Source organism: Colossoma macropomum, unplaced genomic scaffold, assembly GCF_904425465.1.
Source record: "Colossoma macropomum unplaced genomic scaffold, Colossoma_macropomum, whole genome shotgun sequence".
Lineage (NCBI taxonomy): Eukaryota > Metazoa > Chordata > Actinopteri > Characiformes > Serrasalmidae > Colossoma > Colossoma macropomum.
This window is the reverse complement of record NW_023494790.1, coordinates 36259810-36279314: the sequence shown is the minus strand read 5'-3', so window position 1 is coordinate 36279314 and position 19505 is coordinate 36259810. Positions and strand designations below refer to the sequence as shown.

Here is a 19505-nt window from a genome sequence, read left to right as displayed (position 1 = left end):
TTCAGATTTAAGTATACAATACAAGGTTTCAGGTCTCTCAATAAACAGGAGATTTTCCCACACTCAGATTAAGCCTAAATTTAGGCTACTAGTGAAACACTGTTGGCATTGCAGTTTAATCCAAGACTAAGCATAATCCATGTCCATAGGTTGGCCTCATATAAAAGTTAGGTAAAGCAGTAAAGCATGGTTTATTCAAGGTCAAGGTTAAAATTTACACAATATTCTCCTTTAATCACACTGTATTGTTAATATCTCTCAAATATTGCTTGCTTAGTATTTGAGATTACTTAAACCTCAATGCAGTTTGGTCCAAACTTGGTCCAAACTATATTTGCGGCTCTTTTACTGCCCTGTTGTGGCTCCACAGCAGAATCAGATTTGTAGGTAAAAATAAAATAATCCTCCTTTACAGTAAAATAAAGCTCTGCTGATCGTTCAACACAGTTTAACAATAAATGGTCTTAAACTCTGGAGTTAATGTAGAACTGCTAATTCACCCTTTAACCCTGAAGATCAGCGCAGACTGCTGGTCACCATAGCAACACTGACAACAGTCTCGCCTAGCAAGTAGCTAACGAAAGGGCAGACAAAAAGATTTAAGATGAACATCGATAATTGGGAGACGAAATTGACTTATTGGCATTTATAATCACTCCAGCTGGTTTCCTGATACGTTTAATCTGCAACGAGAAACTGACAAACACTAAAAAGTCGTGAGGCTGAAGTCAGTTTCTCAATCGTCAGCTTCTTGTTCGAATTCTCCCGTTCCACCTTAAATGGTGCAGCAGTTACATTCTGGTGCCTCAGGCACCATTTAAGGTGGAACAGGAAAGTTCAAGAAGAAGCTGGTGAATGAGAAACAACTTCAGCCTCGTAAAAACTGCTCTACTTTTGTGGAAAAGTTTCCTGCCAGAGATGTGAGAAAACGGCTATAGCTGAGCTAAAGCTTAAAGCAGAGCAGAGTAAGTCTGTGTTTTCGTTTATATTATAAATTTTTTAGTCTATACTAGTACATCAGCACATACTGAGACATATTTACAGCCAAGATGGTAAAATGGACATAAAATGTTGTGGCCCCCAATGTGCATTATTTTTTGTTGGAAGGACAAAATGGCTCTTCTTAACATTTGGGTTGCGACCTCTGGCCTAAGGGGAAAAACCATTTGTTTTGTGATGAGCTGTTCCTTTAAAGACCCTGTGCCCTGACATTTCTTGTTTTTTTTGTGCATAGTGCATAAGATGGAGGAATCTTGGTTTAAATATCAGTCAAACCTTCAGGGAGGATTTTTTCACACATAGTGACGAGTGGCGCATGAGGTGGCCACACAATGCTTTCTCATTTCAGGGCATTTTAGCAGATTATAAATGAGAGTGTACTGGCGCTCTTTAGCTAAATGCCTGTAAGGGAGTGTGGGAGCAGGGTGGAGAGTGTGGAGAGGCACCTCTCTGTACCAAATCAGCTTCACTGGAGTGTCACTGAGGGCAGAAATTCAGAGCTTATATCCCTTAAAGATGTGTATTCCTGGCAGCCGGTGACTCCGATGTTGGAGAACCATGAGGAACTACGGGAGAGCCTAGTTTTTACCTGTTTTTTTGCTAATTAATTTGAAAAATATTTAAGTTGGAATAATCTTGTTTTTATACAAGCAATGTACACATCTCTGCTACAAAGGAACACTTGAACCTTGTTTTTTATCACCTGCAGTTCATTTACAATTCACCCAAAATGACGGGAAGTGCAGTGTTACAGTTTAGCCCATGGGTGGGTTCACTGTAACAGACAGAGAGTCAGTTTAACACCTGATACAAATGTCTGATGAATCAGTGCAAACAAAGTTAATTCAGTATAAGTCTATGTTGTAAGAAACAAATATATTATCCGACCGTTATATATTAAGACAGACAGATCAACTGATCTAATTACCTATGAACACTGATATGAAACTGTGTGTCAAACAATGACAGATTTATTTTTATCCAGTGAAGGAAAATAAAAACGTCACACATCAGTAAAATATGTAACATTGAGTCTGAATAACTACAGCTTTACCAGCTGTTACTGTCAATTTCATTAAAATACTGAACCAAAATACTGACATCTGAGTATTAAGATACTATTAAAGTAGTAGAAAATCCCTGTTTTTAGATGTTTTCTTATTTTCATCTTAAAATCTGTGTAAACATATGGAACAAAAAGACATAATTTACTTTATTAGCCTTTGTTTACTGAAGGTGTCTGAACTGTAACGCTGTGTAAGAACTAACCCCGCAGTACGGAGGCTGTATAAGCCCAGCTAGCGCTTACTGTGAGCTTGTCAGCTGCTTCAAAATGGTGCTGCGTTGTCGGAAACAAGATGGTGATTAAAGTGATATAAGGTTGTATGTTGTGATTTACACAAACAGCTCAGTAGCCGAAAAAAAACTTGTGTTGAAAAAACTGACTTACATGCCCTAAAAAAAAACCACTCTTTGGCACAGATCTATTTAAAACGCTGACGAATCACTCTAAATTTTGGTGGGAGGCTGCAGCTAGGAAAGGTGATAATGTGACCAGAAGCTCACGCTGCTTGACCTTGTATAACAACATAACATGTCTGTGCATTAACTTATTTGCACTTATTTGCACTAACAACTACTAAATTCTGAGTAGGTTACTCAGTATTGTATCAGAGTCGGTATCGGCGAGTACTAAAAACATCTATTCATACTTTTACAAAATCTGTAAATGTAAAAGCTACAAGAGGCATAAATGTCAAAACTCAATCAAAAACGAGGGAAGAATCCACCTCAACGATAATGCTAATTTATGCTAGCACTTCTGTGTAATTCTAGTAGTATGTTAGCACTAAGCTATAAGCGATTCCAGTGGATTGTTTGGCAGTTTTAGATTAAACACATTTGAAGAGATCTGTAACTTGTAAAACACATATATACATATATAAAGACATTAACATGTATTTATATGTGTGTGTATATATATATATATATATATATATATATATGTTATATATGTGTGTATATATATACATATATATATATATATATATATACATATATATATATGTGTGTGTGTGTGTGTGTTATGCCTTGTATCAGTTTTATATTGACTCTTTCCGTACAAAGTCCTGATATAGAGCTGCTGCCATTGTTTTCCATTTCTAACAACTGACTGAAATCTGGATAGACCACGTCATGTATTCAGTCGTATCTAGAACTTCCACAAGGTCAGAAGTGACGTTTTTCCTCACAAAGCTGTTTGATAAATCAAAATATGATCGATTCTGTCACTTCTGAATTATATTAGGACTTCAGTTCAGCTCCTGAAGTCCTAATCAGTGGGAGAGCTCACTTGGCAGAGACAAAAAAATTGGACCATTTTCTGTTGGCCGTTTTAAGAATTTAGCCTCTTTTTAAAACAAACAAAACAATGAAATAAAAGTATTACTACAATACTTGCAGAGTTTAAATACAACAAGCAAGATGATTACATTAATTAAAAATGATCTAAAAATTACAGATACGTATTTTTTTTATTTCACTCAAATCTTTAGGCCTTCTCTGCAGGCCAAAATGCCCTGAGTGTTCCCCACTGTCTAAAATAGAACTAATCAAGTCAGGTGCACCCTTCCTTCTTACTTTCAGTTCACTTTCAGATTTTTAATCTTCAGACATCTCTGAAAGTAACTGACCTTAAGCTGAAAGACGTCGACTTTAGGCCAAAACCAGAACTACTTAGAGCTCCTCCGTCCAAGACTGTAATTCTGGTCTTGTTGAGGACACTGTGTCTTTCAGACAGCTTGGCTAGACTTCCAGTCTGCCAAAGCCACTGTAGTGTCACTGTAACTGATGGATGGATGGAGCGAGTGTGTAAATGGCATTTGAAGGAGATCATATGAAGATGTTTATCAGCGCACGCACCCACGCAGTTTTACTGGTAGAATCCCTGTTGCCTGGAACGATGCATTATGCATAACACTGCAGAAAACGTGTATAAAATGTAAATGTGCTTAGAGAACGCAGCACGGATTCTAGGATGATAGACATGATGTGGGAACTGATTAATTCAGGAAACAAAGCAAATTAAACTACCCCGATTTGATAAAAACCAACAATAATGCTACATATTATCAGCGTAAAATATATTTACGTTAATTTAGTCTTTTTTCTTACCACAAATAGTGTCAGTATCTCAGCCCTAGTTTTGTGCAGTCTATCCCTCCTTAAACAAACCTATATTATGCTTAAGCAAACCACGATAGTTCATAAAATGTCAGATGAAATTCAATTAATATGCAATGAATTTCTAAAATGCATGAATAGAAGTGTTAGTGGTGAATGTCTGGCTGTTGAATGGTCAAGCTTGACTGTTATTGTACAGGACCAGTTAGTTGTTGATAATATGAATCAGGGAAAAGCAGATGATTAATCACAAAATAATACACCACAGGAAGTGTAGGTTGTGATATTTTTAGGATTGTTTCATTTAAAAAGCATTTAGTATTGCTCTATGATGTTCATATGATCCATGCGGTCATTGTGACAAATTATTATACAGTACAGGACCGGTAGGGGGCGATATTTCTTCTATTGATTAATTTAGAAAGCATTTAGTATCATTGTATAATGTTTATATGATCCATGCAATCCCTGTGACAAATTGTTATACATTACAGGAAAGGTAGGGGGCGGCATTTGCTATATGATTTCTTTAAAAAGCACCTTATAATGCTCTATAATGTTCCTATGATCCATCATGTCATTCTGACAGATTGCAATACGCTAGAAGATGTGTAGAGAATGATATTACTTCTATAGTTTCATTTAAAAAGCATTTTAAAAATGCTCTATAATGTTCATATGATCCACACAGTCATTGTGACAAATTGTTATATATTAAGGAATGGTAGGGGGCGATATTTCTTCTTTTGTTTCATTGAAAAAATCACCTTATAATGCTTTATAATGTTCCTATGATCCATCATGTCATTCCGACAGATTGCAATATACTAGAAGAAATGTAGAGAGTGATATTACTTCTACTGATTCATGTAAAAAGCACTCTGTAAAGCTCTGTAATGTTTATATGATCCATGGGGTCATTCAGTTGACATCTAGCTGCACTTCTGCAGACCAAACCCCAGACTGGACAAAACCTTAGCGTGGGCAAAAGTTAGCCAACTGGCTAGTAAACTCTCTAAGTAACTAGCTAGCTAAAGTTTGGTGAGGACATGTAATGTTAGGTTAATGTTTGTTAGCTAAATTGTTTCAGAGAAGGCACGCTAGTTACTCAATTACATAAAGTTGGGTAACTTAAAATCACTCTTTCTGTCTCTGCTGAAAAAGGTGGCCAGCATTTGTTGTTTTGAGCATATTTTTGCTGTTGACCAGCACTGGTTGTGTTGTGTTGTGTTGTGTTGTGCTAGCTAGCTAACTTTATCCCTAACCCTAACCTTAGCCATTTTATTTTGAATGAACAGTTTACACCAGCTAACATCACAAGAGGAGTAACAGACCATAACCTGAACCATAACACTTTTATTTTGAAGGAGAAATTCATACAAGCTAATGTGGCTGGGGTGCTAACATGTGTTAGTTATCTAATGCTAATGTGAGCTACCTCACCAGTACTTCAGCTAGATAGCTAGCTGGCTAACATTTGCCTAAGATTGGTCCTGCTCTGCTCAAGTGGAGGCCTTACCTCAGCCTGGGCCTTGGCCTGCAGGGCTGCAGCTGGACATTTCTGGATCATTCTGACAGATTGTAATACATTACAGGAAGCACAGGGGGCGACATTTCTTTTACTGTTTCATTTAACAAGTGCTGTTATGCTCTGTAATGTTCATATGATCCACACAATCTTTGTGACAGAATGTAATACACCACAGGAAATCTAGGGGGAGATATTTCTTGAAGTGTTTTTACAAAATATTTTATGATGTTCTGCAATGTTCATACGATTCATTCAGATGTTGTGTAGCACAGTTTGGTGAATTCCCTGCTCTCAACTCATCAGTTAATTACCAGGTTTACACAGCAGAGAAAATACCAAAATGTGCTGGACTCCAGCCTTGCATGGCCACAATTAGTGACCCTAATTAGTCACCAACCACTGGACAGTCACATCAGCTGGCATGTCCTAAAAGCTAACACCCTTCTCTGTCTGTACTTGCAGCTAGATGACGGTGCAGAAAGGAAAGAGGATGACCATCTCCATCCAGGAGCACATGGCCATCAACGTCTGCCCAGGCCCCATTCGGCCAATCAGGCAAATCTCCGCCTACTTTCCTCGCCTCTCTCCAACATCCTCCTTTTCTGATTCGCTGTCGCCCAACCAGCCGGGGTCAACGTCCCTGGCTGGAGGAGGGGCTTCAGGGGGAGGGGGGCTGCTGTCCCCTCTGTCTCCGGGGGCAACTGGAGGCGGAGGGACGCTGTCCGTCATGAGTAGCATGGACACATCGGTGGAGATCGACAGCTGTGACAGCGATGACAACAGTGAGTGTTGTACACAGTGGTCCTTCAGCCGTGCTCCCGCAGGGCTTGTCTCAGAGCACCAGCTCTAAAAGCGACTGGTTTTGTTAAGCTGTAAGACTGCGGGAGTGAGTCTCACTGCAAGTACCACACATAGAGGAGGGAGGCAGTTTCATGAATTATATATGATTAGTTCATCTCTTTAAACCAAAGCCATTCTTTGAGATAGTAATAACCTAAATATATCGCTGCTGTCGGAAGAAAACCTTGTATCTCCATTTTTGTCGTTTTTCACTTTTTGACATAAATTGGACATACCTGTTGCTCTTCACATTGTATGTAAATTTCACGATGAATGGACCAAAGGAAACGGCCCAAAATGGACTTGGAAAAAAGTCTGGTTCCACTGACTTACATTAAAAGTAAAGTAGGTTTTTTCCTTCTCCTGTAAAGTTACCATTTTGGAGATACGAGGTTTTCTTCCGACAACAGCGATACACAAAATTATCATTTATAGAGTGTTTTCTGTTGGGAGGTGTCTGTCTCAAACCTTAACCCCTAAATATACACTTGTGAAAATAATACTTGCTTTTTGCGAAAGCTTTTTAGTTTTATCATGAGTCTAATTTTTAAATGTAAAAACTTTGTTATAAAATGTTGTCCCAAGCTTTTGTCACTACCGAAACACACAGAGTTTTAGTATGTGGGCGGAGCCTTATTTAGCCACGCCCCTGTATCTTAGAGCAGGAAGTGAGACTGCATCCCTGTCCCTCATGTCCACATGGTGAGCAGTTAGATCCCATTGTTTTGAAGTAAATGTGTCCCAAAGTCTGAAAATCAGTGTGGAACATTAAAAATTGTCACTCTCAAAACACATTTTCAGCAATTAAGTAAACGTTTCTGTGTTTTAATAAAAAAAATGATGATTTTGTGTGTGTATAGCTGTTCAAAGCTGTGTTTGCTAGTCATGTGCTGGTTAGTGTTTTTGCTAAAATGAGCTAAAACTTCATTCAAGAAAATCATGCAGGACCTCCCAAATTCAATCTTGTCTCTCATATGGGAGGTCCCTTTGCTCCTATGGGAAGTCCAGGACCCCACCAGGCCCCCCTTAATTCAAATCCTGATAGTGCTATTTGGATGTAATTAGTTTTACACAGGGAGGTGGCGTGATGTAATTATTGACCGTGGAACTAACCACAACAATCTGTGTCTAGAGCTGGAACCTCTGGATTAGATGATCTATTCATTAGTGACTGCTCTTGTTCTCCGTTGCAGCGTCTTTAGGCACGCTGGAGTTTGACCTGCTCTACGAGTCAGCCACAAGTTCCTTACACTGCACCGTTCTCAGAGCCAAGGTAATCCAACAGCTCCTGATTTCTACTGCTGTCTGTTCGCAGGAATTGAGTGACCTATTAATGTTCACAATACTATTGCCATTCATTAATCCAAGATTTCTAGGGGGTTGGGGGTTATTTTGAGGTGAAAGCTGGGCTTAATGGAGTCTTCAGTGGAGAATAATCTAGTAGACCTACATGTATTTTCCATCTCAGTCTATATGTAGTTCACCTAGATCTATAGTCCATCTGATACTACAGTAAATCTCGGTCTTTAGCCCATTGTATAGTCAGTATTATGTACAGTGTATCTGGATCTACTACTATCTGTATAATCAAAGTGGATCTCCATGTATTTTCAGTTTATATAGTCCACATGGATCTATAGTTCATCTGGTTCTATAGTCAGTCTAGGTTTTTAGTCCATCTGGTTCTATAGTCCATGTAGGTCTACATTCCGTCTTGTCAAAAAAACACCTGGATCTATAATCATCCTACGTCTTAAGTTTCTGAATGTATAGTCAATCTGGGTCTTTAGCTGACTTTTTTCTATAGTAATGGGTCTATAGTCCACTTAGTTCTATAGTCAATCTAAATCTATAGTCCATCTGAATCTATATTCAGTCTAGGTCTATAGTCCACTTGGATGCATAGTCAGTCTGGGTCTATAGTACACCTGCTTCTATAGCCAGTCTGGATGTATAGTCAATTTGGGTCTAAAGTCCACCCAGATATATAGTCAATCTGGGCCTTTACTTTACCTGTTTCTGTGATTAGTGTGAGTCTAAAGTCGATCTGGTTCTATAGTCAATCTAGGTTTTTAGTCTGCCTGGTTCTATAGTAATTTTGGGTTGATTTCATTCTATATTCAATCTCGTCCACAGTAAACCTGGATCTATAGTCAATCTGTGATTTTAGTTCACTTGTTTCTTTAGATGGATTATATAACCAGGTAACTATGGAATCAGATGGGTCTATAGTTCATCTGGTTCGGTATTCAATCTTATGAATAGTACATCTGGATCTGTAGACACTCTGGGTCTTTAGTCTACCTGGATGTATAATCAAAGTGGATATACTCCATGTATTTTCATTTTCTGTAGTCCATGTGGATCTATGGTCCATCTGGTCCTATAGTCAATCTGGGTTTTTAGTCCATTTGGTTCTATAGTCAGCGTAAGTCTATATTCCATCTCGTGACACCTGACTCTATAGTGAGTCTGGATGTATAGAAAATTTGGTTCTATAGTCTATGTGATTCTACAGTCAATCTGGGCCTTTAGTTCACTTGTTTCTATAGTAATGTGTGTCTATAGTCCATGTAGTTCTATAGTCAATCTGGGCCTTTAGTTCACCTGTTTCTATAATCATTCTGAGTCAACAGTCCATCTGTTTTTGTCAGTCTGGGTCTATAGTACATCTGGCTTTATAGTCAGTATGAATGTATAGTCAATTTGGGTCTATAGTCTATGTGATTCTACAATCAATATGGGCCTTTAGATCACCTGATGTATAGTTAGTCTCTGTCTATAGTATACCTGGCTTTATAGTCAGTCTTTATATTGTAGTCAATTTGGGTCTATAGTCCACTTGGACATATAGTCAATCTGGGCCTTTAGTTTACCTGTTTCTATAGTCAGTCTGAATGTATAGTCAATTTGGGTCTATAGTCTATGTGATTCAACAATCAATCTGGGCCTTTAGTTCACCTGTTTCTATAATAGAGTTAGTCCATTTGGTTCTATTATCGACAGTCCATCTGAATCTTTATTCAGTCTAGGTCTATAGTCTACTTGGATATATAGTCAGTCTAGGTCTATAGTCCACTTGGATATATATAGTTAGCCTGGGTCTACAGTACACCTGGCTCTATAGTCAGTCTGGATGTATAGTCAATTTGGGTCTATATTCAACATGGATATGTAGTCAATCTGGGCCTTTAGTTTACCTGTTTCTATAGTCAGTGTGAGTCTATAGTCCATCTGGTTCTATAGTCAATCTGGCTCAACATTACACCTGGATCTGTCGTCAGTGTGGGTCTATAGTCCATCTGGACCTATGCTTGGTCATCTGGATGTATGGTCAGTCAAGGTCTAGTCCATGCACAAAGAGATTGGCCTTTAGAGTTTTTGTCATGGCACCTATAGCTTTCTTTCAACCAGACAACTTTCCTTAATTCCGCAATACAGGGACTGGAGTAGGTCAGGTTATATGAGGCGGTCCAAGAATAATACGTGATGACAAAACAAATGTAAACAACGAATTTGAGCCATTAAATTCAAATGGACAGTGTGGGGTCCAGAGTCTTCAGTCTAATGTGTCTGTCAGACAAGAGAAGTTTCAGCGAATCTCCATCACTTCTGAGCGCCGCCTCATTTCATCAGGACAGGGAGAGAATTTAAACGAGCAACAACCTGCCGTCTTTCAAATACGTTACAGAGGACACGTACAGTACTTGGGGACATAATTTGATCTCTGGTGCGTGAAGTCATTATGTTTTGCCACTGTGTCTGAGCCACTGGTTGATAGCTGGAGTGTTACATGTGGTCTCATATGACACCTAGGAAGTTAATAATCACTCCCTATTCACCCTCAGTGTCGGCAATGAATGTGACAGGAGATGAGCTGGATTGTTTTGCAGAGAGGCTCCATGAGGCTCTGGCACTGCTGTTTTCCAGTCATTCATTCTCCCTTGCAAAGAGGCTATTGATTCAGGGCCCCAGATGCTTTGTTCGCAGGGCGAAGCTGCAGAATCTCTTGCCATCATCTGGAATTGAGCAGTTGAAATGCTCAATTTTGACTATTTCTGATTTTACAGTAATAGTGAAGTTGTCAAAATGATGAAAACACACATAAGGAATTCTTCAGTGACCATAAAGTGTTAATCTAATCAGAACAATCATATATATTTTCAAAGATCCTTTAAGATAGCCCTCCTTTGCTGTCATGCTGCTTTGCACACTCTTGGCATTCTCTGAACAGGTTTGTGATGAGCCACCTGGGATGCTTTTCCAGCACATATGCTCAAACCACACTGGCTGAGAACAAATACTTGTTGGGGGGCATTTAAAGGAACATTTACATTTAAAATGCCTGTTTTGGGAATGAACTCATTGATAGTCATCATCATCATTGCTTATATTTGTTGTAGAAAGCATTTAAACAAGTAATCAATAAGTAATTCAGTAATCACTCGTCTGCCGCTGTGTGGTCATTACAGCCTGAGTTAATGTTATTGAGAAAGCTGAAGGAACCTCCGGACTCTCAGCATAATGATAGCCTTTATCCTCGATTTAGCCTTTAGCATAGCAGCTCACTAGCCAGGCCGGTGCATCTACTAGCCTCACCTGTGGTGCGCCTCCGTGCTGTATCACCCAGCAGTGAGGTTGCTGAACTTTACCCTCCTCTGCTGTCACTGCAGACTGGCAGGGTCGCCTACAGAGCAGCGCTAGTAGCTGTTAATGAAGTAATGCTCTTGTTTGTTATGAGGGTCCCATTTTGTAGGGAAGATTTCAACCTCAATTCCAAGGGACAAGGTGACACTCGAAAACAAGGGGTAGGGGTGAAAATAAGAAATGGGTTTGGCCCTAAATATAAGCCTTTAGATCAAAGGGTTTACTTTTTACTGTTGTAGTTGGGTTCTCTTGGTCCAGACCAAAGCAGAAAAAGACACATTCTTGTAAACGTTCTGGTTCACTTAGCGCTCACACCGACATATTTTGCGAACTGATTGGGCAGACTTTATAAAGTACATTTGGCAACAATAACTGGGGTAATGCTGCCCCCTGAATTAACTGAGCTTTTGGGATTTATGTATGTCTTGTTTTATATAAGTCTTATGATTTTCTAGAGCAGAGGGCTGCAAATCTGGACCTTGAATCCAATTTCCAGACCTGGATTTAATAATCACTGACACTAGCCTGGCTGATCACGTAGATCAATCATTCAGTTAACTATCAGTGATTACAAAATCCAGGACTGCGAACTGCATTCAAGGTTTGAAAACCTCTATTCTAGAGCAACAAGCCATCTGTACATTACTGTGGTTTTCCTAAAAAATAAGTTTCTGAATTTCACAAGTTTTATACAATGTTGGCCTCCTCAGGGGGGCTTGGTGCGCTGTTCTGGTTCACACCAGGGTTCGAATGGCAGTGTTTTCGCTTGTTCTAATGAACCAGACTAACAGAGCAGGCACACCAGGGTTCATTATAATTGAACCAAACCTGCCAAGTGTGAACACGCCCCCTTAGATTATGAAAAACCCGTTGAGTCAGATATGTTTACACTTGAGGCTGCTACTATATTTTCTCATTTATTCTTAATTGCTGTTGCAAAAGTTTGTCCTTTATGTCTCCATAACTATTCCATTACATGGTCATGATCATGTTAATTTATTCAAGGCAATTTTTACGCTTCTCTGAACCTCATAATATAATCTCCTGTCTTGTTTTTATTGATTATGTGATATGTTTATTAGTGAATGTCCTGACCCATTGAATACAGAGTGAAACTAAGTCTTCTTGTGCACATAAATAGCTCAATACTTTGTGATTTCTACAATAACAGTAGGTAATTACAGACATCTATAAAAATATGTTTAAATATGTTTGGGTTAGACTTGCCTAAACTGTCCACTCTAAGCCTGTATGTGTCTATTCAAATTATTACTTGACTTCTTACAGTAAAATTATCAAGAAATTATGGATGTTTAAGGATTGAAATTACCTAATTTTAGGCCTATCACTGTATACCTGGATAATACTCACTCTCTCACATTTAGCAGCCTGAAGATTCTCCACAAGGGGGAGCTGCCAGCTCTCAAAGCAGGGGAATTCCTACTCAAAGTAGGGGAATTCCTACTCAGAAAGTTAAGATGTTCAGCATATCAACATGACTGCTTGCACCATCCGCAGTAATCAAGCACCGCTTCTCTACTTTTAAATGAGATTATAGTATTATTTGCTTTCAATCAACACAGAGACACAGCAGATGGTTAAACCTATAACACTGATTATAACTTCTGCTATTTTCAGAATGTGAGTACATTATGGACATCAAAGTTATTGCTCAAATCACTAACGTTAGCTGGCTAGCTAGTTTCTAATAATACTCACTTTCATGGAGGCGTGCATGTCTGAGCTCTGACTGACCATTTCCTGAACACACAGAACTCACAAAGGCCTTGTTAATTAGCTGATGAGTTGAATTAGATGTTCCTAACGATGATTACCATTGACAGTAGTGACTTACAGCAGTGCATAATGACAGAATACAGTGGAACAGGAAAGAGCCGTAATATGTAGCTATTGTAACACAGAACTGAACACCAAAGAGCACCAACACTTTAATGACTCTCAATCCTTTTGGAACAATGTTCTGTGGACTGATGAGTCAAAAGTAGAACGTTTGGGAAGACAGGGGTCCCATTACATCTGACGTAAAGCTAACACAGCATTCCACACTAAAAACATAATGCCAGCAATGAAACATGGTGGTGGTCGTGTGATTGTATGGGGATATTTTGCTGCTCCACAGCGATGTGAAGGACTGATCTCTAGTGATAGGAAGCATTTGGTTACAGTTGTTGCGACTAAAAGTGGCACAACAGATCATTTAGAAGCAGCGTTTTGTGTTTCCTCATGTTGTCTTGTGTTACCTTTTGTGTAACGATCTGAACATTTGGCATGACAAATATGCAAAAACAGGAAATCATGAGGGCAAATACTTTTTCACAGTGCTTTACGCGACAATTTAGCTTTTTTGAGCTTAAGGTTCAGAGGGAGCTCTTAAGTGGTGTAGCTGTCACCCTAATGTCGGGACGTTTTACAATGTGGTGTCACAGTATGTCTGTCCGACTTTTAAACCTTCAGCAAAATATCATGATGCATACTGTGTACTTTGAAAATGTCTATATTAATATCATACTGTAGTGCCCTCCCCTAAAGACACGTGCACTCATGATGGCCTGGTTACATCCTCTCTCTCTCTTTCTCTCTCTGTCTTACAGGGTCTGAAGCCCATGGACTTTAACGGGTTGGCTGACCCTTACGTGAAGCTACACCTGCTCCCTGGAGCCTGCAAGGTTTGCTCTAATTCTTCTCTTTTCTGTGCACATTCCGCATCTTCACCCACTAAGCTAATGACCATGACAGTCTGATACTGTTATTTACATTCACAAGTCACAAGTCACCTCAGGGATAAAGAGAGAGAGAGAGAGAGAGAGAGAGAGAGAGAGAGAGAGAGAGAGAGAGTTAGTTTCTGCTCTAACGGCTAAGTACATGCATGGTTCCCCCTCAAGGAACTGTGCTGTCTTATCTTAATCCTATTTTTACAGAGGAAAAAACATGATGGCATCTTGCCAGTGGTTTTCCCTGAAACGTGGTTTAAGGCAAAGTGCTGAGTGTGACCGGTTGGGGGCTTAAATGGTGCTGGACATGCGCACCACAAACTCGGTTAACCAAGAACATTTGACTGCTTCACATTTTTGCTGATATCACTGTAATAATCTATATTTCATTGCTCTTGGAACAAAACCTCATATCTCAATTTTTGTACATTTTATTATTTTTTTACACAGTTGAAAAATGCCTGTTGCCCTTTACATTGTGTGGAAATTTCATGATGAATGGACCAATAGGATTGGTCCAAAATTGGGTTGTTGAGTTAAGAACAGGGATGTGGGAAGCGGGGGTGCTGAGGGGACCGCAGCACCCCCAGACTTCAGGATTGCAACTGATAAAAATAATAGATAATACTTGTTTTGAGCTGAGTTTTTATATAACCCCATTTTTAAAAAATTTGGGACGCTGTGCATATGTAAATAAAAATAGAATGCAATGTTGTGCAAATCATGTAAAGCATATTTTTAAAGGAAGATACTACAAAGACAACATATCAAATGTTGAAACTGAGAAATTTGATTGTTTTTTGAAAAATATATGCCCATTTTAAATTTGATGCCAACAAAATGTTCCAAAAAAGTTGGGACGGGGGCCTGTTTACCACTGTGTTTCATCACCTCTTCTTTAACAACACTCTGTAAGTGTTTGGGAACTGAGGAGACACGGCTGTAGTTTTGAAAGTGAAACATTTTCCCATTCTTGTTTGATACAGGATTTCAACAGCTTGGGGGCTCATTTGTCGCATTTTTCATTTCATAACCCTCCAAATGTTTTCAATGGGTGACAGGTCTGGACTGCAGGCAGGTCAGTTTAGCACCTGGACTCTTTTAATACAGAGCAATGCTGTTGTAATACATGTAGAATGTGGTTTTACATTGTCTTGCCGAAATAAACAAGGCTTTCCCTGAAAAAGACGTCGTCTGGATGGCAGCATATGTTGCCAAAACCTGTATATATCGTTCAGCGTACTGGCTTTTGAACTGTGCACTGATAATAAGCTGAGTGGTCTTTAGCCTGGAGGACACAGCATCCATGATTTCCAAAAAGAATTTCAAATGTTGATTTGTTGGGCCACAGAACACATTTCCACTTCACCTCAATCCATTTTCAATGAGCTCGGGCCCAGAGAAGGTGGCAGCATTTCTGGATCCTGTTTATGTACGGTTTCTTCTTTCCATTTTAGAGTTTTGACTTGCATTTGTGGATGCAGTGATGAACTGTTTTCATGAGCTGCAGTGATTTCCACTACAGAATCATGTCTGTTTTTAATGCAGTGCCGCCTGAGGGTCCAAAGATCACGGCCAGCAAATACTGGTTTTTGGCCTCGTCCCTTACATACAGAGATTTCTCCAGATTCTCTGAATCTTTTAATGATATTATGTACCGTAGGTGATGAAAAGCAAAAGTTCGTTGCTATTTTACGTTGATAAATGTTATTCTTGAATTGTTGCACCATTTGATCGTGCAGTCTTTCACAGAGTGGTGAACCCCTCCTCATCTTTACTTCTGAAAGACTCCGCCTCTCTGAGATGCTCTTTATACACAATCATGTTACTGACCTGCTGCCAATTAACCACCAGGTGTTTCTTTTAGCATTACACAACTTTACCAGCCTTTTGTCGCCCCCGTCCCAACTTTTTTGGAATGTGTTGTTGGCATCAAATTAAAAATGGGCATAATATTTTTCAAAAAACTATAAAATTTCTCAGTTTCAACATTTGATATGTTGTCTTTGTACTATTTTCAGTGAAATGTAGGGTTCAAATGATTTGCACATCATTGCATTTTGTTTTAATTTACATTTTGCAGAGCGACCCAACTTTTTTGGAAATGGGGTTGTATTTCATATATATTTTTAAAATATTTTTGTCTTCTCATAACACCCTAGTAGTCATTTCAGTAAATGAACACTGGCACCTTAAATGGTTAACTGAGCACTAGAGTACTTGCATTCAACTCTACTATCAACTCTCAATTAAAGCTATAATAACTAACTAGGCTAGCTTAGCAACTGTTTTCTAGCTAGTGCTAAAGCTTCAACCTCCAGACTCGCAGGGACGTTGACTATAGAGTCCAGTTTAAGGTCCAGTTCCAATGACAGTTTACCATTAGCCATACAATTTAGTCCAAGTTTAGGATTAGTCCATGTCTGGGAAACCGGCCCTCAGAGATTAAGGGCTTATTTCCCATTGAATTCATTACAGGATTGTATCTGAAATCTAACAAAACCCAACCAATAATTCTGACATAGCATGCATATGAATTATGCAGTGTGGCACCAGTGAACGTGCTTGTGCATATCACTCTAGTGCAGGTTAGAGGGTGTTCCTGTTAATTATTCTAAAGAGCCATGTAGCTGTCCAAGTGAGGCTTAGGGTTGAAAGATGGACATCAAGCAGGTTTCATGTTCAGGGCACTTTGCTCCTGATCTGACATGACTCTGTTCATAAACTCACAGCTAAAGGCTAACATGGCCGCTAAGCTTGACATCACCATCTTTGCAGGCCGAGTGCATGAATTAAATTACCTCAAACATAATACACCACGTGTTATTTTGGATTATTACAGGCAAAACAACATCCAGCAAACAAATGTATATTCTGTATGCTAATTAGTGATCCGATTCTTCGATTCAATTCAGTGAATCAAGCTACTTTTAGAGAGAACATTCCCAATGTCTGCATCAGCGGTTCCTACGGAGTCTAGTTCCAACCTCAATCTGCCACACAGCTTCAGCGAATTATCTTGTTCAGAGGTCATTGGTCAGAGGGGGCAGCACGTTAGATGACAGTTGGAATGAAACACTGCAGGAAGGATATCCAGGAAGAGTGTTAGTGACCACTGGTCAGCATTTTAATCAATGGGGGTTGTGGAGTGGTTATCAAGGTCATATGCAAAAGTTTGGGTACCCCTGGTCAAATTACATGTTTTCATAGTGATAAGAAGTACACTTCCTCTACACACGTCGGCCCATTTTACTGCACAATTGATATTTATTTGCTGAATTTAACGTATTGGGAATTGAGCCAGCAGGAAGGCAAGGCCTGAACTCCGAGCCCAGACTAAGCCCCACAAAGACACAGGGGAAAGGATGAAGTCCCTGAGAGAGTGGGGGATGGCTGATCCACAGTGAGGCCACTTTGATTTGTCTCACGTTCGTTCCTGGTGGACGAGCTGGAGAGTGGGGGCGGTAACAGAGGAGATGGGGCTTGGGACTTGCGCGCCGTCCCCCACTCCCTTATGGATTTCATCATCTCCAATCATCTCAGAGTTCGAGCCCTGCCTCTCACAGTCGTCATCGGGGCCCAGGGGATGGGCACATGCCACAGGAATAAACATTAAACATAAAATGTGGCATGTGCAAAACTTATGGCATAATTTATATTTTTATGTTTTATTTTCTTTCCAATATATTAAACTCAGCAAATAAATAGAGATTAGTGCATTAAAATGAGCAGAAAAATGCCACATTCAATGTGCTCCCTGTGGAGGATGTGTTAACTTGCTGTCTTGTCAAAAGTGTGATAAAATTAACTTAAAGCCAAGTACATATAGCTGCTGTTTGGTTTATTTATGATGAGCAGCACCAAACAGTACGTACTTTACATTCCGCGTGTTTAATGTAGGTTCTCATTCCACCTGGCTAGCCAGATGGGGGGCGCGGCACACCCACAATGCTTATTTAAGGCATGTGAACATGCACTCTGGAGAAAACACTACATCCCATTCCCCGTCCTTCAGGCCAAATGATAAAAAAAACAAGTAGGAGGCTTTCGGGTGTCGGTACTCTGGGCTTTGACTGACACATTTCCTGGAGTTTGTCTCATTAATATCATGCAAAAATACACTTGCATCCCACATACTCGCAACCCAATTTGATGGCCCTGGTGATATATTGGTTGCTTCCAGCACCAGGGCAACAAGTTACACTTATTGGTTGTGGCATGTCTGTCACAGTCCTGTTAGAGTTGATAATAATAAATGGGTTAGAAAGAGGTCAGTATTTCTGCTTTGGTTTGGGTTTATTCTAAATTACAGATGACTCTAGTGTAAATCTCCAGCAGTTATATCTCCATATTCTTGATTACTTTCACCTAAAATTCCCAAATGCAAAATTTAGCATAATGGGATAAAAATTATGGGTGTTTCTGCAACTACAGGCACTTGTGAGTCCAAGCGAATGTACAGTAAATAAGCAGTAACGTACAATAAACGCTAAATGTAACAAGTTCATGCAATTTGAATGAAGTGTATTGTGGCTCTCGAGAGGCACCGCACTCACAGTAGGAGAGACATTTCTTGCAAATAAGTTGTTGCTAGCTTAACATGTGCTTGCATGTTGGTTGTGCTATTCTGTGCTGGGTTGTGGGGTAGTCAGGTGGATTAGTGTCTACCATGAAGGAGAGCTCTGTGGATAGAAGTGCCCGGCTGCTGAGCAGTGGCTCTCCCTTGCTTCCTATTCAATAAAAGAGCATTCTCCTGTAAAGCACAATGTTTCCCGTAGAATATTCTTCACTGATGCTACACTGGTGTCAGAAGTGGGATAGTGCCACCCAGCAGTGTAGGGAGGAATGGTGCTTCTGAGTCCGACTGAAGCCCACGGAAGAAGAAGCAGTGCAGTGAGGACCAGCAGCAAAGACGGCGGAAAAAGAAGCACGAAGAGATGGCAAAAGAAGCAGCAGCAAGCTGCCCGCAGAGCAGCCCAGCAGCCTGCCGGCGTTGGCCCAGGCCCTCAAGCAGTGTTTCGAGCGGGTTCCAGCGGTGTGGTTGGCCCAGGTGGCTGCTTCCTGGAGAATGGATGGGCGAGCTGGCAGGGGAACCAAGTGCAATGGTTCGGCAGGCATGTCTGTGGTTCAAGAATGTGGTCCGGGAGGTGTTGGATCTGGGGCACCTCCTGGGTGCGCTGCCGCCAGAAGAGTTGCTTTCAGCACCACCTGGCCTTCAAGCCATCATAGCTGATTTTATGTGTGTAGCTGTCCAAAGCTGTGTTTGCTAGTCATGTACTGACTAGAGTTTTTGAGCTCAAAATGAGCTAAAATTGTCACCACCGAAACAGTCACTACTGAAAGTTTCAGTAGTGTTATAATTGTATTGGTAGTGACAAAATCAAATGTTCAGTCTTGTATTTTTAATATAATACACCTAATTAAGGTTTAGGGTCATTCAAAGCAAAAGAATTTCAGTCTAAAGTCCAAGTCATTTAAAATTCAAAAATGCGTTTTCAACTATGACTTTACAATCAGGCAGAATGACTCATATTAGCTATAGCTAATGTAGCAACCCATATAGTAAAAAGTAT

General features: G+C 39.9%; 1 protein-coding gene across 1 annotated transcript in view; it reads left to right on the top strand.

Annotated features, from left to right (window-relative positions):
• LOC118808897 (double C2-like domain-containing protein alpha) overlaps window positions 1–19505 on the top strand; it is a 62752-nt gene that overhangs the window by 11656 nt on the left and 31591 nt on the right. Inside the window, exons 2-4 of the mRNA XM_036571779.1 lie at window positions 6176–6495; window positions 7747–7826; window positions 13813–13887. Coding sequence (XP_036427672.1) covers window positions 6180–6495; window positions 7747–7826; window positions 13813–13887 — 471 coding nt within the window. The 5' untranslated portion in view covers window positions 6176–6179. The remainder of the gene's footprint in view (window positions 1–6175; window positions 6496–7746; window positions 7827–13812; window positions 13888–19505) is intronic.